Source organism: Numenius arquata, chromosome 1 (genome assembly GCF_964106895.1).
Source record: "Numenius arquata chromosome 1, bNumArq3.hap1.1, whole genome shotgun sequence".
Taxonomy (NCBI): domain Eukaryota; kingdom Metazoa; phylum Chordata; class Aves; order Charadriiformes; family Scolopacidae; genus Numenius; species Numenius arquata.
In genome coordinates, this window is record NC_133576.1 from 131609244 (window position 1) to 131628891 (window position 19648).

Sequence of the window (19648 nt, forward strand, 5' to 3'; positions counted from 1 at the left end):
CAGGGCTGCCCTGGCTTCTGTGATTCTCAGCTCTCCTCCTGCCTCACCAGCCTGAATCCCTGGATGATGATGATTTGATTTTCTGAGTGCAATAAAACACTTCCATTTCTCAGTCTTACCCCACACAACAGCTTGTGTGTAGCTGTACGTGTATCTCTGCCACAAATATGTATTTAGTCTGTGCACCAGGCAATGCACAAGGGCTAATTTCTATTAATAAACAGGACTTTCTGGTTTTGAACCAGTATCTGTTCCAGTGGAAGTGTTACAATCAGTATCTGTTCCAGTGGAAGTGTTACAATCAGTATCTGTTCCAGTGGAAGTGGCCAAGAGATAAAATGGAGGAAGGGGAAACTTGTTTTCTCTTTAACAAGGGAACACTGAATTGCTCCCCGTTGTAATCCGTGGTTACATTAATCCTTGGCAAGTGACGAACACTTAGAGCAGCTCAGAATACAATTTAGATCAACCAATGGAGACACTTCCAGGTGTCATCCAATTTGCAACTGAGAAAAGTTGCAAAATTATTTCCTATATTCTCTAGCTTTTTACATTTCGGATTACAAGGTTCTTAGGATCAAGTTTTCCTAGTCTAATTCAGCCAAATCCAACAGTATCTCATGGGAAAGGATATAACCTCGGCGCAGGGAATATTTAAGATGCTTTCATAGAATCATAGAATCAACATACTTTGTACAAAGTTACCCTGGCCCTGCATGTCACTCCCTGCTGGTGAGGTCTTGCACAGCTACGTGGAAGACAGGGCTGATCTTTCTGGAACTGGGGACCTGCCCATCTGAGACCAGTTCGGAAGGAAGGAAGGAAAGCTTTTCTGGGAGCCTGGACATGCTCTGAGTTCTTAACATTCACTCCCAAAAGAGTCCGAAGTAGATACATCTTGTCAAAGAAATGACAATGCTCCAAGTATCAAAACTTTGTTAAATAGACATAGGTCAAGCTGAAAATATTCAGAAACAGCTGAAAAGACTAGTTAATGTCCTATTTACTTCACTAAGGCTTTTCAGAGATCAGAGAAGAATTACACCACTTGGGGATTCTGCACCAGTCACAGCCACTCTCTTAAGCACACATCTGGGTGGTTTTCTTCAAATGATAAGCACGTCCAGTTTTGTCACCTTTTTTTCTGTCATTTCCCAACTGCTCATAAGCCAACACAAATTCTGAACAGCAAGGACTTTTCACACTGACATCTCACTTGACATGTACAAACCAGATGGAACTCCACCTCCAGAACTTATAAAAGAATGAACATAGTGATATATTATTAGCATTTATATAGCACCACAGGTGTAGGACTGGCACATAATAGACAGTAAAGTGACAAGGGCTTTTGGAGATTACTATCTAAATTAGACCTCACATGATTATAACATCAGTGGAGGAAGAAGGTAAGAATAGCAACAGTGAGAAAGTATAAAATGTATTTATTTCTATGCCTACACCTTTTTAAAGTGATAAGGGTATCAGCTATGCTCAGGTTGAACCATAGCAGCAATCAAGTGGCTTCTACCACTTAAAATACAGTCCTATTACTATTAGTTATTGGTTGTGGCATGTTTTTACATTCCATGGATTGGCCACGGGTGGAATATATTATGTTCATTTAAATGCAAGTATAACACACAGTATAAATCTATGCCTTGAATCACACGCCTTCCACAGCAGGACAGGGGCAGGAAATAAGATGAAAAAGCTCAGGTTGAGATAAAGACAGGGACATCAATTGCCAATTACCATCATATTCTTCATCAGGCATAGAAAATTTATAAACTTTACATATGTATTGCTTGAACAGATTACTAAACATCTGTAGAACCAACTGTTTTAAAGCAAGTTGGTCTCTTTCTCACAAATTGTTGTAGTCCTACTCCAGTGTTGAATAAAGCCACATTCTGAAAACTCCTATTTTGATAAATTGGAAATTTGCGGTTCTTTCCAGGTTCTTTCCAAATTCTTGAAACATTTATTCTCTTTCCCAGCTGAATAAGGAATTATTTACTGCTGTAAATGCACATTACCAAATCACAAAGCCAACGGTGTAGTAGCATGTCTTACAAATGCTCCTCAGAATAACTGGAGCCAGAGAAAAGTGAGCCCAACATGGTGAGATCTGAAGTAGAGCATGCCTGGAATGCAAAGTCACATCTTTGAGGAGCTGGTAGAAGCTGCTCCAAACTGAACCCAATTTCTCTCTTAGCTGTTACTGAGCATCTCACTCCACAGCCAAGGAGAGAGCTCAGAGCTAGCAAGAAAACAATCATTTACTGCATAGGCATTACATTGAGCTCAGGAGTGGTGAGAACTGCACATGCTGAGAGTGAAAACAAGAGTGAGGTTCAGCTGAGGCTGGCACAACTTGAAGGTAGCTACATAGATTCTACTTAGTTAAAAAGAAAAGTGAAAAAATATCCCTGGTAAACTCAAAAGGCTCCAAAAATGACAAAGATACACATGCCAAATGCAAAACTGGCATGCATGTTTGTTGCATGCATAATTATGCTATGCAGCCAATTAGCAAAACCAGCAGCAGTACATAAAAATAGGTAACACACAGAACGAATGCCAGGGCTTGCAAATTGTTAGGTTGTAGCTGCTCAGCCACTGGCCCCCAAAGGTTATTATCTGCAGCAGGAGAGATAGGCTGCTGTTGTGCTGCTTGACCTGTTGTTTGACTAAAGGTTGAACTTGTGGCTCGAGAGATCAAAGGGCCCTGGTTTGTGGGAAAGGCAGCTCTTGCAGGAAAAATGGCAACCGGGGAATGCTCAACCGCAATTTCAAACCAGCAGATTCCTTCTGACGCTGCCAGTTGCACAGTCCTCCAGAACTTCCTCATGGCCTCTGCAGTCTATCTGACTACCAGATTAAAAGGGTAGTCGATTTTGATGCTTTGAGTTGGAGTCTCTGTTATCCTGAACTTCAGATTCCAGCTAAAATGCAGTTTACATTGCTGGCAGCTGACAAGTTCAGCCTGCAAACTCTGACCCTTTCTTCTACAAGAGGAATGTACCCAGTGAGGCAGAGAGAGCAAAAGACTGTGCATTGAACATAAAGCAAATGACATCTTCCAGCATGTACCAGTTTCTCAAGAAGACAGAGCATCCTCTTCAGTGGTGCATGACAGGAGGATGAGAAACAACAGTCATAAAATGAAACAACAACAGGTTTTGCTTAGATATAAGGAACAGCTTTTCCATCATGAAGGCGGTGAAGGACTGGAATACATTGCACAGAGGTTATGCGGTCTCCATCCTTGGAGATTTTCAAGACTGGACCTGATAAAACTTGGTGCAACTTGGTCTAACCTTGGAGCTCACCCTGCTTTGAGAAGGAGGTTGGACTAGAAACCTCCTGCCTTCTCTTCCAACCCTATGATCCTACGATTGTGTGATATTCTTCCGTTCACTACAATCCCCTGCCCTGGGGAGCTGCTGTCTATCAAGTGAAAGAATACAATTTACTCTGACTCCACTCCATTTACTTCTCACTGTCTGCCTTTCCTTCAGAGGCTGCTTCACAGCATACACCTCCTTGCTCATGTGGCCGGTTCAGACAGTTTTTTGAGCTCTTATCAATGGACTGGAAATGTTTCTCAGTGCAGCTACAAAGTTTGCAAGAACATATTAACAGACAGTTCTTTTAACACATATTTATTTAACCATTGTTCCCCACTTGTCTGGTAGGAACTAGATGTTTTCATTTGCTGGCACGTATCAGTTGGCATGATTTTGTTCATACATGTGAAATGTGACCCCTGCTTCTTTGTATCATCCCAATAAATGAGTCATGTGAAACGACATTTTGCAGTGCATGCACAACTATCCTTTCCATTTTTGCTTTTTGTTTAGTACTCATAATCCTAGTGACACATACAGGAATTTGACAGTTGCATATGCATCCATGCATATATTTTGACACATGGCCTAGGCAGCTGACTACAAATCATGCCGCTTCAGAAATTAGCTACATAGGCTTTGCCCTTTGCTGTCCAGTAATGACACCAGCTACTTCTGCCTGGAATAGTCTTTGAGGAACTGAAGGCTGCAGTGGCTGTATCTAGAATCCATAGAAGACTGACTCTAAGAAATTATTTAGGGAGAAGAATGTTCTTAGAAGAGATTTCATAGAAGTTCTTGAAGACTAAAAAGAATCTTCATTTCAAATTTAAAAACTGGTCAAGAACTTCAGTATGAGCCATAATGTGGCTAAATGCTAGATGCTGCCACGTCTAACTAAAGGCTTGCAGAACTAGAGACCTGTGCTTCCTTTCCTCACACAAACAAAGGAGGCTGAGGTATACAGTTAAACGTACAGACAGCTTACTGGGAAGTACCTGTCATACTGTTGTTATTGCCACCTGCTGTCTGTCTTTCCCTCTCCCAGCAAGTCCCAGATAAAGATGCAAAGAGGTCTTAGCAGCTCTTGAAGAAGCTGTTAACAGGCACAAGTTGCAGCCCAGTATATTGAGGAAAAACAAAATGAGTGTCAGCTTGTCATAACAATTTTATAAATTGTGGGTTTCTGTAGTGGGACCAGTAACATCTAAGATGATGCTGGACAAGCTAAGGATAAGAATCACAGTGGCTGTTTCAAGAGAAGTCAGCACCAAGTATTAGGCTTCTCAGGATGGAGATCAGAAAAACTTTGTGCTGACGAGTGGGGAACATCCCCACTGATAGCACAGAGCATAATGTCTTTGACTCAAATCCCTTTGATAAATGACTGAGTTAGGGCTTGGGGAAAGAGCTGGACTGAGTCCATCTGAGGATCTTCTTCTCTCAAAAAACTAGAGCAAAGCTCCATTTGCTTTTAAAGTTCAACTGCTACAAGTTGTGGTTTGCATTGAACAAAGATGGGTCAAAAAGCAGACCCAAATCTGGGAGAAGGCACTGGCCAGTTTGAATCCCACCCTACCAAAACATAATGGAAGCCATCGTGTTACAAGCACGTTATGGGTGCTTCCTCTCTCTGGACCAGTTACCTTTGATTTTTTTTGTGCACAGGAGAACAGAGTAAATAGGAGAGAGAGAACTTCTGTCCCTATATCTTATTGCCTGCAGTGGTTAGGGGACAGCCCACGGATTATTTTTTTTTTTAATGGATGTTGCTGAAGTTTAAGAGTGTACCTATCTCCATATTTTGTGAGATCCTGGGCCCTGACATTGTATATGATCTGCCAGCTATCGCAAAAAAAGGACTCTAAACTTAAATGAAAAAATGCTATGGTTAGGCCAGAGACTGAAAAAATACTTCTTCTGGGCTGAGAGAAAAAATTGCTGAGGAAGCTTACAGGTCATTTAGGGAAAGATCTCAGCAGTTTTGGAGTTTAGTGCTTCGGTCCTGGATACATCCTCCTTAGCAACAGAAAAGTACTATTTTGTATCCACCTGGTCAACAGAAGCTGTTTATCGCTGCCCCCCTCTGCATAGTGGATTTGTGTTATCATTCCCCTGATTGCTGCAGACAAAATCCTCTAGATTAGCCTAACTGATGATCTAAACTAACCTGACCAATTTTTTCAGAGGTGGATTCTCCATTGGAAACGGAGCAGTGGAGCAGCCAGCACTGATAAAATAGAGAGAGCAATGTGTTCCATCAGAATCACAGAATCACATGGGGTTGGAAGGGACCTCTGGAGATCATCTACTCCAACCCCCCTGCCAAAAAAGGTCCACCCAGAGCAGGTTGCACAGGAACATCTCCAGGCGGGTTTTGAATGTCTCCAAAGAAGGAGACTCCACCACCTCCCTGGGCAGCCTATTCCAGTGCTCTGCCACCCTCAAAGTAAAGAAGTTCCTCCTCATGTTTAGGTAGAACTTCTTACATTCAAGTTTGTGCCCATTTCCTCTTGTCCTATCCCTGGGCACCACTGGAAAAAGACTGGCCCCCGTCCTCTTGACACCCATCCTTTAAGTATTTATAAGCATAACTATAACTAGCATAATTATCAGCACAACTAGATTTAGGGGAAGACGTCTCCATGATTTTACTACAATCACTTTCATAAAAATGTGAAAATAACTGAGCAATAACTGTGGGTGTAAGAGCATTTCCCATTATCTAGAAAACTGGATTATTTTATGAGAAAGATCAACAATACAAAAATAATTACTTCATTATAGTAACTTGCCTAAAGGGTTTTAATGTGAAGAGTAGAAATATTTATGAATAAATGAGGTCTTATGGAAAAGGAAAAAAGTCTGCCATGACACTGAAACCCATCAGGTTGTGGGACAGTGGTCTGAGACATGGTGGAAGCCTCAGTTGAAATGGCAGATTCAAATTACACAAGATATTTGCTGTGCAAGAAGTTAGTAATCCTGTAGTGGCAGAGTGTCAGATGAAGGGATCTGATTTGTTGAGTCTTCTCTGTCTGATTTCAGCCGTCCCATTGTAGTCTTTTGAGTAGACTGTCCTAAGAGTAAGCTGCACACCCAAATCAGAAATACAGACTGTACTAAGATGGTAATAATTTGGTATCTGTTCAAACTAATGACATGATGAATTTTCTTTCCTTCTCGTTGTCTTCATATTAAAAGTAGCTTGATATGGACAAGGTATAGCAGGGCCAGATTTCAGATAAAAAAGTAGGTTTTCACTTCGAAAGACATGATTTGTGAGATGATTATACGTCTGAAAAGATGTATTGCCTTGTTTTTACCCCAGTGACTAGAAGGCTTCTTGCTTAATTTTATTTGCAAACAGCTGCAAGACTCAGCATGTGAAGAGAGGAATGCCACGGATGAGTATTCTGGGCTGGCTGCCCAAAACTTGTTATGGTCATTACACATCTCTCACACAGTATCTGACAGTTTTCTCATCTTCATACGTGATTCTTTGTGTAAAAGGAGAGCTGAAAGGGATATCTATAATTATACAACTCTAAGGTAAATAATAAAAAGTCAACAACAAAATTAGAAACTGATAGAAACATGAAATGACTTCTAGTTTCCTAATGCACTATGAGCAGTACTATAATAATTAAGCTAGAAAAATTTGGAAAATAAATCCAGTGGTCAGCAATGCTTAAAATCTGAAGCTGAGAGAAAACATGAAACTTTTGCAGTCTCAGTTCAGAAGTTATCTAATGCCTGATCTCTCCAAATGGAGCACATTACCTTGTTAACATTGCTAAATGCATTCCACTTGGGCGTATTATCTGCAAAGAAAAAGATTTTTTAGATTTTGTGTTCTTTGCAATAACCTGCATAGTGTTTTTAAATGCTCCATTTTTAAGGCTTCTGCAAACTGTCATATGTAGTCTTCATTGATGATTACGTTGTTGATATTTATGCTACTTCTTTCAGTGTTTCTGCTGCTGCCTGTACAGTGAAGGCTGCAATGGAAATCTGCCTCTTTACTTCTTCCCAGGCTTCATGTTGTTCAGCTTTGTTTTTAATGTCAAACATGGCATCATAGATCCCTGGGAATGATTCTCCTGCATATTTGTTATGGCTGCTTGGAGCAAAGATAACATGCCTGTAGGGAAGTTGAGGGGAAAAAAAAATATTCTGCATTAGGAAAATAAAACATATTATTTTCTGAATAAAACTAATTTGTTTCTATATCATGTTAAATTCCTGACACTGAAGATGTAAATAAATAAGACAGTAGTACCTATAATCTATGAAGCAAGAAAATAACATAAGCTAAGCTATTCCATGTGAATTCCATAACTTTATAGGAAAGAAGACTTGAGATAAAGTTGACTAAAGTACTTTCATTTCCCTCATTTTAGATGAAATGGAAAGATCAAAAAAAGCCAGCTTCTTTTCTCACAGATATACACAATCTCCAACAGATACAGGCATGCTCTGCGGTAGGAAAGTTGGTGCTTTAACAAGAGACTTTTCAATAGATTTTTAATCAGAAGCTACGAGGGATACAAGGACTGTAGATCTTGAGTTCTCTTTCTACAGTTATTTTTTAGTGGAACTTTTTAGTGGAAAGATTACTGTTCCGAATTACACAGACTGGTAGAAGGACCAAAAAGCTAGACTTGGCTTGGCTATTCTGCCTCTCAAACAAGATTTACTTCTTGAACTGGATGAGAGAACTACTGAATTCACTTCACCACTGTTGAAGTACTGCCCTCTACACTGTATTTGCTGGCATGACTGTTCTGCTATAATTGATCAAATTGTAGGTACTTCAATTATACCATATTTCACTTTCAAATCATAATAACTTCCTAAAGATTCTTTACACTCAAAGGACTTGAACTGAGTCCAGGGACAAACTTTTAGAGCTGCTTAGAAGCCCACATAAACCTATGGAAATGGGTTTACTGATCTGAACAGGTTTCCAACAAGACTTTTCCTCATTCTGCATAGTGTATCTCCCTGAAGTTTTCCCTAATGTTGTCTTCCCTTTTCAGTCTTATTTTTCCTGTTTAATCTACTTTTACCGTGTTGAATAAAATCACTACAATTCCATTTAGAAACCTGTAAATTTTGGAGGAATTCTCATAGGGTACTCAAGGCAGAAAGTGAAAAATAAGCCTTTCTTACCTATAGAATGGCCTGCCAGGTAATCCCAGAGGATCAATGAAAGCCCTTTCTAGAAACATGAGCTGATCGTTTAGTGATCTGACAGCAAGTAGGCTAAAAAGAAAACAGAGGAATATGTTAGCTACAAAGTGTTTGGCCCACTTTCACCTCGTGCCCCAGTGTACACAGCTCAGGATTTCTGAAGGACAGTAGATCCTAGATGTTGAACTTAAAGTGTAGGCCACAAGACAGCCCAAGTCAGATAACCTGCACAGCAGAATTATGCTGTTCTGTGCTGTGAGACAGTCTGGCTCATAACCTGAAAGTCTCTTAAAACTGTTTTTAAAGGCCAAGGAATAGTCTTAAAGAAGTCAGAGACTTTCAGTCATTTTCCCTCGTGTTGCATTTTATTCGTTTACCTCATTTTCATTAGGTCACTCAGGCAGACCGTTCTCTTCTTTTGTACCACAGTTTTCTAAAGACCCTATTTTCCACAAAGCCAACCAGCTGCAAATTACTTCAATAAAATAATCTATTTTTATGTAAAACCACAACATCTGAGAAACAGGAACCCTGTGATGTTAGAATCATTTTTTGAATCATCCAAGAAGTGTGTTTTTCTGATGGCAGATTGCAAATTCCCTAGAGCAGAGACCATCTGTGTCTATGTGCTTTGAATAGCTCTGAGCATACTACTGATGCTTAACAAATAAAAGAACTGTGAAGAAGATTATACTGAATATATGTGGGTTTGGTAGTTTACATCCAAAGTAACTTATTGTAGCACTTCAAAAGCACTCACCAAGAAAAAATGGTAAAATTTGTATCACTGTAAGCCTGGAGTAACTCTACTACCCTCAATCAAACTGTTTCAAGTTTACATGAGTGTAAATGGAAACCGAAACTGGCTCGTTGAATTAAAGCTTAGATTTAGGCCATCCATCAATGAAACCATTTTGAAAATGTCACATACATGTCATATGTCATAAGTGTCGTATTTTACAGAAGAAATTGTTAACTCATTTATCTTGAAAGTTGCTGCCATTAAAAACATGGCTTTTATTCTCACTTAGTCTTCCATAAGGGTAAGCATATGGCTAAATTAGATTCTTCACAAGAAATGTAACATACACATATGTATATATAAAAGGAAGTTTAGTTTCTCATTCTGAGCTTGGCCTACAAAGAATAAATTAAGAATTAAGTCAAGTGCAAATTAGGCCTTTTGGCATAGGTGGTGCACAGAATTTTGAGAAATCTCACCAAAAAACTTGCCATAACTACAATCATAGTACATATATTTTTTTTTTTTCATTAAGTGGTACCAGAATCTTGAAAACTAGAGTACTGGCAAACAAAGATGACAAGTCTTTGTTCTTTAATGATAATTCCGTGACAAAATCCTAGGATATGTTTCTACTTGGAGGTAGTTACACACCTGAGCTGGCTCTGCTCATGCTAACCCGCATGCTAGTCACATCCACATATCACCTGGCACTGCTCCTCAACTAAAAGCTGTCAAGAACTGACACTAATTACCTGGGGCACTTTCTGAAGCTCACAAGGCTAGATTCCCAGCCTATGCAGTGTCTCTGATGCCCACTAATTCAACGTTTCTATACTTTGTTTCCTAGAGTAACCAGAACCTTGAAGACAAGAACCCCTAAGGACTTACAATGAAACAAGTGACTAATAGTCGTTTGTCAGCAAGGTTGTTCTGGGGATTAAATGCAAGTGGAGACTATGCCCTCTGAGCCCAGAGGCGTATTTGACTAAAAGAGAAAGAGTTAAACTTACTTATTGATATCTATTTGTTGAAGTCTCTCGTGAAACCTAGCAGCAATTTCTGTAAAATTCTTCACAGCTGAAAAGAGAGCATCTGGAGGGAGCAGGAAGGAAGCATTTAACTTCAAATTCTGAAGAAATTCTTTAACAAGGCAAATTCTTCAAATTAAAGCTTATCTTTTGCTGTGATCATGATCTGTCAATTCTCACTGAACAAAATTCAGATGTCCCCATATTCCTACATTAAAAACTATGTAATTCTGTGTGAAAACTTGCCTCGGAGACAACAAAAATCAGGTCTTTCTGTGAATATTGCTTATTGTTTGCTACTTAAAGAATGTACAGAAATACCAAAAACTAGAGCATGTATTGCCAGAACCAGACTGTTTGGGTAGGTCTGGGATTTTATAAATCCCCAAACCCTATGTTTTATTGGGATGTCCCTCCACACACGCAGAGTTTGGAGAAACACTGGGAGTATGTGTGTGCGTGTGCACACGTACCCAATATTGGTCATTAGCAGCCAAGACCTAAACTGAATAGTATACAATGGTGCCAATAAAACAAAGGCTTCTCAGGCAGGAGGCATATTGTGAATCCCTTTACCATGAAATAATATTTCACATGCCAGCACAAGATCCCTATTGCGGCACAGGGATGAACCATTCCTGCCTGACCAAGCCCCGAGGCAAACCTCTCACGATGCTTGCACTTGCCGTCCTGTGCTCATAAACTGAAACAAGCGAAGTTTAGACCAGAGATAAGGAGAATACTTCTCATCCTGAGGACAGTCAAGCACTGTGGTCCAGAGAGGTTCTGTAGTCTCTGTCCTTGGATGTTTTCAACACCAGATGGGACAAAGCTCTGAGCAACCTGGTCTGACCTCAGAGCTGACCCTGCTTTGGGCAAGTTGTCCTAGAGACCTCCTGAGGTTCCTTCTAACCTGTATTATCCTATGATCAGTGTTTGACAGAGAATTATACACCACCATTAGCTGCAAAGCAATGTGATTTTTTTTGCAGGGACCAAGACAAAGATATTTTGTTGCCAACGTCAGTGGACCATGCACAGGTCAAAGAACAAATGACTGTACGTGTTAGCTCTACTTGGCAGTGGCACAGTCTCTATACAGACATACTGGTGACAAAATATTCAAATTTCAAATTATTAGAGGGTGTGGCTCTTGTATTATTTACTGTTCATACAGCACAAGGTAAATACCAGGGCAAGACTAAGACATACATTAACATAAAGCACTGCTAGCATTAACAGAGGAAGAGTGCGATGAAAGACTGTACGTACCAAAGGATACATTGTATGTTGCCAGTTCCTCTTCATGATTCCTTGACAAATTATAGATGACGTGAGCATAGTTACTCACCGCTGATGCATAATCTCTACAGTCAAAAGGAAGCACAACGGCGTTGGCCAATTCAAACACCAGCCCTCCCCGTACCTGAGCTACTGTCAGATGATTCTTGAAAGTGGGATCATAAAACCTCTCCACAATTTCATAGGTTTCATAGACACTGTGGTAAACTGGATAGCTGCTATATTTTTCTACATTCTGAAACAAACAAACCCAAATAAAACCATTATTCAGTTGTGGATACTTCAGCTTTGCTTGAAAACCTTTGCTCTGGGATTCAAGGCACTGTAAAGTTGAGTGTTCAGGTCACATTAATCCTACGTAGCCACTACAGTCAAACGAGAAGTGCTCAGTGGTGGCTCTCTTAGACATCAACCTATGATGAGATGAACCATCAGTTGGAGATGCCTCTCCACTGACAATGTCCAGAGCCTTAAGAAGGTAGCTGAGAACAGACACATAACTTCTAATCGGCCAAATAAAGGTGAGGTTGCCCTTCCTCTCTTTGCTTGGATCTGAACAGTCATTTCTGTTTGTGTCTTTGGATATGCCTTTTCAGAGGAAAAGACCACATTGAATAGATTGCTCCTTGAACATTGCTCAGTTAGTCTCATCTCACAGTATGCTCCAGACTTAAACACATACTTTCCATAAAACATGAACCATTTTGAATTCAAAGCTTCGTAAGGTGTTACAAATCATTCAAAAGTTATCATAAGCTACTGAGAAGCCTTCATCAACCATAGGCAATTTTGTGCACATCCATTTACCCTGAGCAAAGTTCCTTTTCTCTGACTGACACCAAGTTGACCACTCCTATTTATTAAATATTTGTTTTTTAGTAGCACGCAGAATTCTAGTAACAAACTGGGACTCTAACACACTCAACTGAACTACTCCAGAAAGCTGGCAGTCTAAATGGCTCAATTACAGGTGATATTAGGCAGGCAGTTACAGCGGGAGACAAAATCACAAAGACACAGACTTACCCAATTTTTACTGTATCGTGCTCTTCCTGAAGCAATGCCAAGACGTTGAAAAAAGACTTCAAAGTCATTGCCAGAACCCAGTTTATTTATTCTTTTAACAAGAAAGAGGAAAGTGCCTTGAGTGACAATACTTAAAGTATAATTTTTGCTTGCTTCCAAATACTGTGGTAATTATTTATTCTGCAGTTGCAGTCACTATAGTCTTTCCCTGGTATGCTCTTTCTATCAATATACCATGAATTGCCTGTGACCCCTACATTACATGCACAACATCAATTTCACTTTTGGAGGAGCGGAGTCATCATTCTCAGGGGCAGAGAAATCAAACTCTCAAGAACAGAATTTAACTCACTGTCTTTAATCATTGAGAAGACCCAATGACCTTCCTCTTATTGAACTTCCACTATCTAAAGCTCTGAACTCAGAGCAAACACAACAGTACTAGTTTGGCTCCATTGCAACAGAATCAGTCTTTGAGCTTCTATAGAGAAACCCTGGTAATTTTGAAGGACAGCGTTGTAAAAACTTGTCTGATGTGCTCCCCAGTCACCCAAACTCAGAGGCTTTCCAGGAGACTGGAAGCGAGTGCGAGGGAAGACTGCTGTGTTTAGCATCATGTGTGCCTGCCACTGACTTTTGCATACAACCCTTGTTTGTCTAAATCTCTATAAACTGCATAAACACTTCACTTTTCATATATAAAGCTTCCTGTTCATGCTACAAAGGCAGGTTCACAAAACTGTAGGACACTAGTGTACCAGCTGCAATCAATAAAACTCTGAAATTTATACCAGCTGAGAATCACACCATTTCTTTAGGAGCTCAGTTTTTCAAGTAGATATTTCTTAAAACCCACACTCTACAAGTTATAATAACTTTTGGTATATCATTTATTTTCTTTTGTCACTGACCTGGGGACGTCTTTGTATTCTCTTGATGGATTTTTTTTATACCAGCTCTCATAAAGAGATTTCCCCTCAAACCCCTCATCAGGACTTGGTATCTAGAAAAGGTTTATTGTGAAAAAACACAAAGGATACAATTTCAAATGTTATCAAGCAACAAATCTACAATCTGTCATCATGTAAAGCCTATGGGCAATTAATAAGTCACAGTATTAAGTACCTTAACCTTTCTGCATTTCCATTTTAACATTTCAATTTCATTTTAACATTTCATTTTCAAAAGGAATAGTTTATTTGCTTAAAATAGGTAATTTAAAATGGAAGAAAACACAGGGAAAGCAAAACATTTCAAGTCAACATTTACATTCTGATATTTCTTTATGAGATTTTCAGCCATTCAATTTAAATATTCAACACAAAAAACCCTCACAAACCAAAACTTTTTGTTTCACATTGGCAGGAAATTTCAAACAATTTTGTCTTGGGTAAATTCAAAACTGTTTCTACCTTTTTTAGTTCACAAAATACAGCAGTAGCCTTGGACGGGCAAAGTGTATAGTGTTTGGTGTTTATGTCACCATAGCTGCTACAGAGGTATGCACATCACAATCATCCTAAAGTTCATTCTTATCACTCTGACTACTTTCCAGATTACTGAGAAGGTTAAACACTGTGGGTATTTTTTCATCGTTCCTTTTTATTGGTGGGCTGGTGAGGTTTTATTACCTTTAATCTATTAAAGATTATTAATATCTAGTCTGTTATTAGTATCTATATCTACTATCTAAGAATTAATCCACAATAGGAATAAAAATAAAACTAATATATTTAGGGTTTTGGTCATGAAGCTAATTGTTCACAGAACAGCGTTAATAGCATTAATGCTTGTTGCCACAGATTAACTTTGGTTGGGATCATACAGGACCTGTGTCCTGATCTGCATTCTCTTCAGACATCAGCCACCAACAAACTGTGGTTACACGCATTCTTCAGCCTTTGTCACTGCTTCCCAGCTCCAGCACGGGTTACACAATCATGTTTACTGGTATTTAGGCCAACATTCGGTGCCCAAACTGAGACTCTGCTGACCTGATTTTCTGACTGTTCTGAATACCTGCACTTAGCACACGTTACCATGGGAACTGCAGGTGATCAGCTCCTCTGCAGTTCAGGACAGAAATATCTTTATCTGGGCACCTAATTTTAACAGAGTTAAATTTTATTTATTGTCTTTCAATTGCCAGAAAATTATTATACTGAATTACTACATTTCCTTTACTAATGCCAGCTTCCAAGAGACAACAAATAAACCACCCAGGAAGACAGATGACTGAATATATATAGCAGATGAAGACATGTATAGTAGATTCATAGAATATATACAGTAGCTGAATGTATATTTTATGTAAGTACATAAAATATAAACACAGAAGACTAATTAAATGTTCGTGCTTTATTACAGATGAAGAGAAAAAAACACCCCAGAATTAACAAGCCTTTTAGTCCCAGTCTCTAAGACCCATTCTCAAAGCAAGGAACATCTTACATCTAAGATGGTGGGGCTATTTCCTGAGAAAGGTCCCTACCTTTTAATTTTGTGTACCACACAAATATGTGTGAGAACATCAGGTTGAGAGCCAATGAAACACATTGATCAAGCCTGTCACATCATGCTAAAAACAACACTGCAGCAAGCCTAATTTCTTCCCCTGCCTAAAGGGAGTCTGAGTCTCCCACTACCATGGGCACCGTAGTATTTGGACTTGGCAGGCAGGTTTGTGGTTGTTTCTGTCCTCTGGCTCACAAAGTTTTTTTATTCTTTTGTTCTTAGAAGGAATATTTTAACAGGAGTGGAAAAATCTCCTAATCCTGAATAACTAATAATTTAAAGGTATAAACTTGAAATCCCTCTGCCACTCCTGGGAGAAAGCTCCAGTTACTTAGCTATTGACTTAGAAGGGGTGCTGCAGTCAGAAAAGAAAGAAACATCTGACATCATATTTTATACACAGAGCCCCGTCCAGTAAGTGAGCACTGAACATGCTGGCTAGACATTTCAAGCGATATTACCTCTTTAGTCAGATTGTACACCAGTCTGTACATCAGTGGTGTGCAATCCACTCGTAGCGTGTAGTTTCCTGAAAAACAGGAAGAAATATTTATTCGAAGAAGCAAGTTCTATTCAGGCGAAACCTCGTGCCATTATTTGTTAATAAGAAAGGGACTAGAGAGCTACACTCTCTCCAAGGAACAAGCTGATTCTCCCTGTACAAGAGTTCTCCTGGGATCTTGTGAGTGCATTTGTATTGGTGAAGTTTAATTACAGCCCGGCTTTTGAGGCAACTTTTAAGAGCTTTTCTTATGTCCCTTTGTATATTACGCACATTATAAGAGAAGAAGCTGACTCTACAGAGTTGCCGTAGAACTGCTGACAAGGGCACAACACTTCTTGTCCCTCTCCATGACTTCCCAAATAGCGTAGCTACTGTAATGGACTTCTTCCCTGAAGCAACAAGAATATTTGAAGGACACTTTCTGAATATGGGTCACGGTTTCCCCTGGTATCTACTCCTGAACTAATGCAACAACACTATCACATTGAAGCCTTTATGGATCTTCAATCTGAAATGCCTCCCAGTCACCCGGCTATAGCATCACTATTCCTGTAAAACACAAGTCAAAACTATGTACCTTCGATGGAGGAATCTGCATTGATATAAGCCACTCCTCGTGCTTGCAATACTTTGGCGTTTTCCTATGAGAAGAAAAAGACAAAGAAAATACTGATGAATGTTTTTTTCCTGAGAACTATTTTCCCATCCACAGAAGTAACAGCTGTTTCAAGGAAAGACACCATATACTGCAAGGAGCCATATATTCTTGGTAGTTCAAAAGGAAGCTTAAGAGAGTGTGTGTGTGAGTGCGTGTGTAAGGAAGAGAGAGGAAGGGGGGATAAGAAGTGTTGCTTTCTGGTACAGATTTCTCAAAGATCTGCCGCTGTGAAAGTTTCTCTTTGAACACAATGGGTTTACCTCAGCCCACTCTGTTGATCCTAACAGGCCAAATTCCTCTGCATCCCAGCTTGCAAATATTACTGTTCTCCTTGGCCTCCATCCTGCAATAAAAGACCGTGAAAATTGTATTACAGAAATAAAGACTGCTTGTTACATGGCAACTAACAGGAAAACAAAGGTAATTTTCAGGGGGCTCATCTTTTATCCTGATCTGTCAGGAAAAAGGTGTGTTTTAGGAACTCTAACACCAACTTTTTCTCTAATCTAATCTAATAATGGCTTGCTAATTTTGCAGCAATCTCACTTCTACTTCAATATTGTGCCAAATAATGTATTCTTTTTCATCTCATCTTTAATTGCAAGAAAATTTTCTAAAATTTAAAACTCTGAAAAAGGAAAAATAATGTGCTTATGCACCTTGAAAGAAGGCTTTTTGACTCTTTTTGCTCTGTTGAGTTTAGTACACATTGTATACCAGCGTGTACTTTGACAGAAAGGGTTTGGCATCTTTTCTTATCTATTACTGAATTTCTTTGACCTGTCTCCCAAATGTTAGATTTCAAAACCTAAGGAATTCCCTGTAACTTTTGACAGATCACCTTCAAAACAAAGATCTCTTTCACTTGAAGTTCTGCATTTGATTTAAACCCAGGCCAAATGGAACAGGCTCTATTGCCCCTGTAATTTTGCCCAAAGTTTTTTTTGAGGCTACTGGAAACTTTTCATCTTTTGCTCCCTTTTTTCTTTTTTTTTTTCCCAGCTTGCATTCCAAACACAGTTTCCCGTATTATCCAATAACTGGGAGGGAATGGAAAGAAAACTAAATGTCAATGGGTTTTAAGTGTAATGGGTAGGCAAAGAAAGCTCCTCTAGCACAGTATTTGAGTTATGTCAGAGCTTTTTTCCATAGGATGTCAGATAGGGAAACAGCGTTGGCTCTGACAGCAGCAGAAACTTGGTACACGTGGCACTTGTTCCTATTCTAATGTAACTAGGCATGAGGTATTTTTAACCATTACCTCCTACTGTGTTTGCACAGCTCATTCTCTGCATTACATAGACATGCTTTATATATTCTTGGGTCTGTCTCCAAACCGCAGTCAAGTGCGGAGAAGGTTCTTGATGTTGCCTCGATGAAGCCTTGATCAGTCCCCCACTGTAGCAACTGAAACATCCAGTCTGACCAGCCTCAAACACACCGTAATCAATTGTACTTAAATGTTGCGTTTATTTCAGTATCCCCCATTTTGTGTTTTGTTTCCCTTTAGGTGTACTTTCTCTTGAGTAGAAGCACCTCACATATACCAAGGTTGTAACTGGAACTAATTAACAGCTGCAGAGCAGCGTGTTTATTCAACGATCAGAGATACAGGTGTTTAATTTTAAGCATATGCTTAAATCCCAGAGAAATCAATGGGCACTGCTGAGAGCAGTGATTTTGGTGTGCTTTGTTTTTTCATTACATTACCTTTCCTTTTCAGTTTTCCAAAGCTCCTCACAATCTCATGAACCACAGCCGCCCCACTCTGAGGATCAATGCCACCAAATACCCAGGAGTCACGGTGGCCTCCCAAGATGACATATCTGTCTAGAGAAATTAATTATGGAGGTTTACTTAGAAAGAATTTTCCTGCCATAGAAATGTTAATTGGAAGTAATTTCTAATTTTCCACACAGCTATCAGGCAACAAAGCTTAATAGTTTATAATATACGTGATAGAAAGTTAAAAGACATTTTAAATCTCCAAAGACATTTTTTCCGCATTTTCATCCAGTGCTAAAGAATTTGTCAAACACAATAACTTGATCTCATAAAACTTAAAACCTCTTAAATTCCATGTTACTTCTATTATTAGAAATACTGCATCTTTCCTCTAAAGATAGAAGAATCTTTTCATGTTTTGCAACAGTGTGTTTCACAGTAAAGCTGATCCACTAATTATATTTGTAGAGCATGCCAACTCACAACATTAAGGTGTGCTGAATGCAGTATTTCTCTGAATATATATATATAGTGTCAATCATAAAAAGGGTTGTCCAAATCGTGACAGAGATGTGCTTAGTAAGATCCAAATCAGACTAGATCTCTGTGCTACCATAATATGGTTAACAGTTGTGTTTCAGGCAACAGGCAAGTGCTGCAGTTACAAATTAAACGATGCTATCATCATCCTAAGGATGTCTATATATCTGGGGTTTTAGACTGTAAAATCACACTGGTTACAAGAGATTGTAAGACAGAAAAAAAGTCAATAGTGATGCGTATGATATCTTCAGACAGACTGTGAAGGCCATTCCTAGGTTAGCAGAGAAGAATATCCAAAGAATACTCTTTCAATTGCAAAGTTACTTGCCTGAAGACAAATACTTCTCTTGGTTATGACTACCCCTTGAAAATCAGCATTTACAGTGAAAGTGCTGACATACCCTGAACCATATGAAAGTTGGTGCAATAAATATTTCAACACCAATGATCATGTAGTGCAATATTTCAGAGAAAACTATATTCATCATTTTCCCCTTGTAACTATGAAGTGCATGTAGAGGTCACTGGACGCTCACATTACACTGAAGACAAATGACTTTACCTGGTTCCACTGTGCCTCTGATGGTACCAATCACATTGTAAATCCTTCTTACTTCGTTGTTGCTATGAATGTGCATTTTCACCTTTCTAGTGTATTGGGAAGAAAATCCAAAGAGAAAATCCATCAGATGAGAAAAGAAAGTATCTTAACACCTTTCAAAAGTGTACAATATAAATCGTAAGGAAAGCATTTTGGCCCAATTTACCCTCCATTAAACCAAAGTAAATCTGAAAAGATTTCAGTGTAGTTTTTTCTGGATTTATACTTGTGCAACTAAGAACAGCATTTAGCCCTTGAAAGCTATGTATTATCGATGTCAATAAGATTTATATGACTAACAGGCTCAGAACTCCAAATTCAAAGATTTTTTGCTAGCAGCTAGTTTTTACATTTGGAGAAGTGAAGGAAAAATGAAAACCATCCAATGTTAAAAAGGTAAATAGTTCTAATCATCTAGAGGTTGGTGCTAATTAGAACTAACTCCAGCACAG

At 39.1% G+C, this 19648-nt stretch overlaps 1 protein-coding gene across 3 annotated transcripts in view; it reads right to left on the bottom strand.

Annotated features, from left to right (window-relative positions):
• Positions 1–7307: 7307 nt before the first annotated feature.
• The window catches only part of LOC141472746 (glutamate carboxypeptidase 2-like), a 29410-nt gene continuing 17069 nt past the window's right edge, over positions 7308–19648 (bottom strand). For 2 of the 3 annotated variants that reach the window (XM_074159956.1, XM_074159973.1), the window contains 11 exons: positions 19158–19243; positions 18038–18157; positions 16588–16670; positions 16247–16310; positions 15626–15693; positions 13562–13653; positions 12651–12741; positions 11595–11859; positions 10305–10386; positions 8529–8621; positions 7308–7497 (listed from right to left, as the gene is read on the bottom strand). In XM_074159956.1, the coding sequence (XP_074016057.1) occupies positions 7308–7497; positions 8529–8621; positions 10305–10386; positions 11595–11859; positions 12651–12741; positions 13562–13653; positions 15626–15693; positions 16247–16310; positions 16588–16670; positions 18038–18157; positions 19158–19243 (1234 nt within the window). The remainder of the gene's footprint in view (positions 7498–8528; positions 8622–10304; positions 10387–11594; positions 11860–12650; positions 12742–13561; positions 13654–15625; positions 15694–16246; positions 16311–16587; positions 16671–18037; positions 18158–19157; positions 19244–19648) is intronic. The other variant, XM_074159963.1, reaches the window with a different exon arrangement.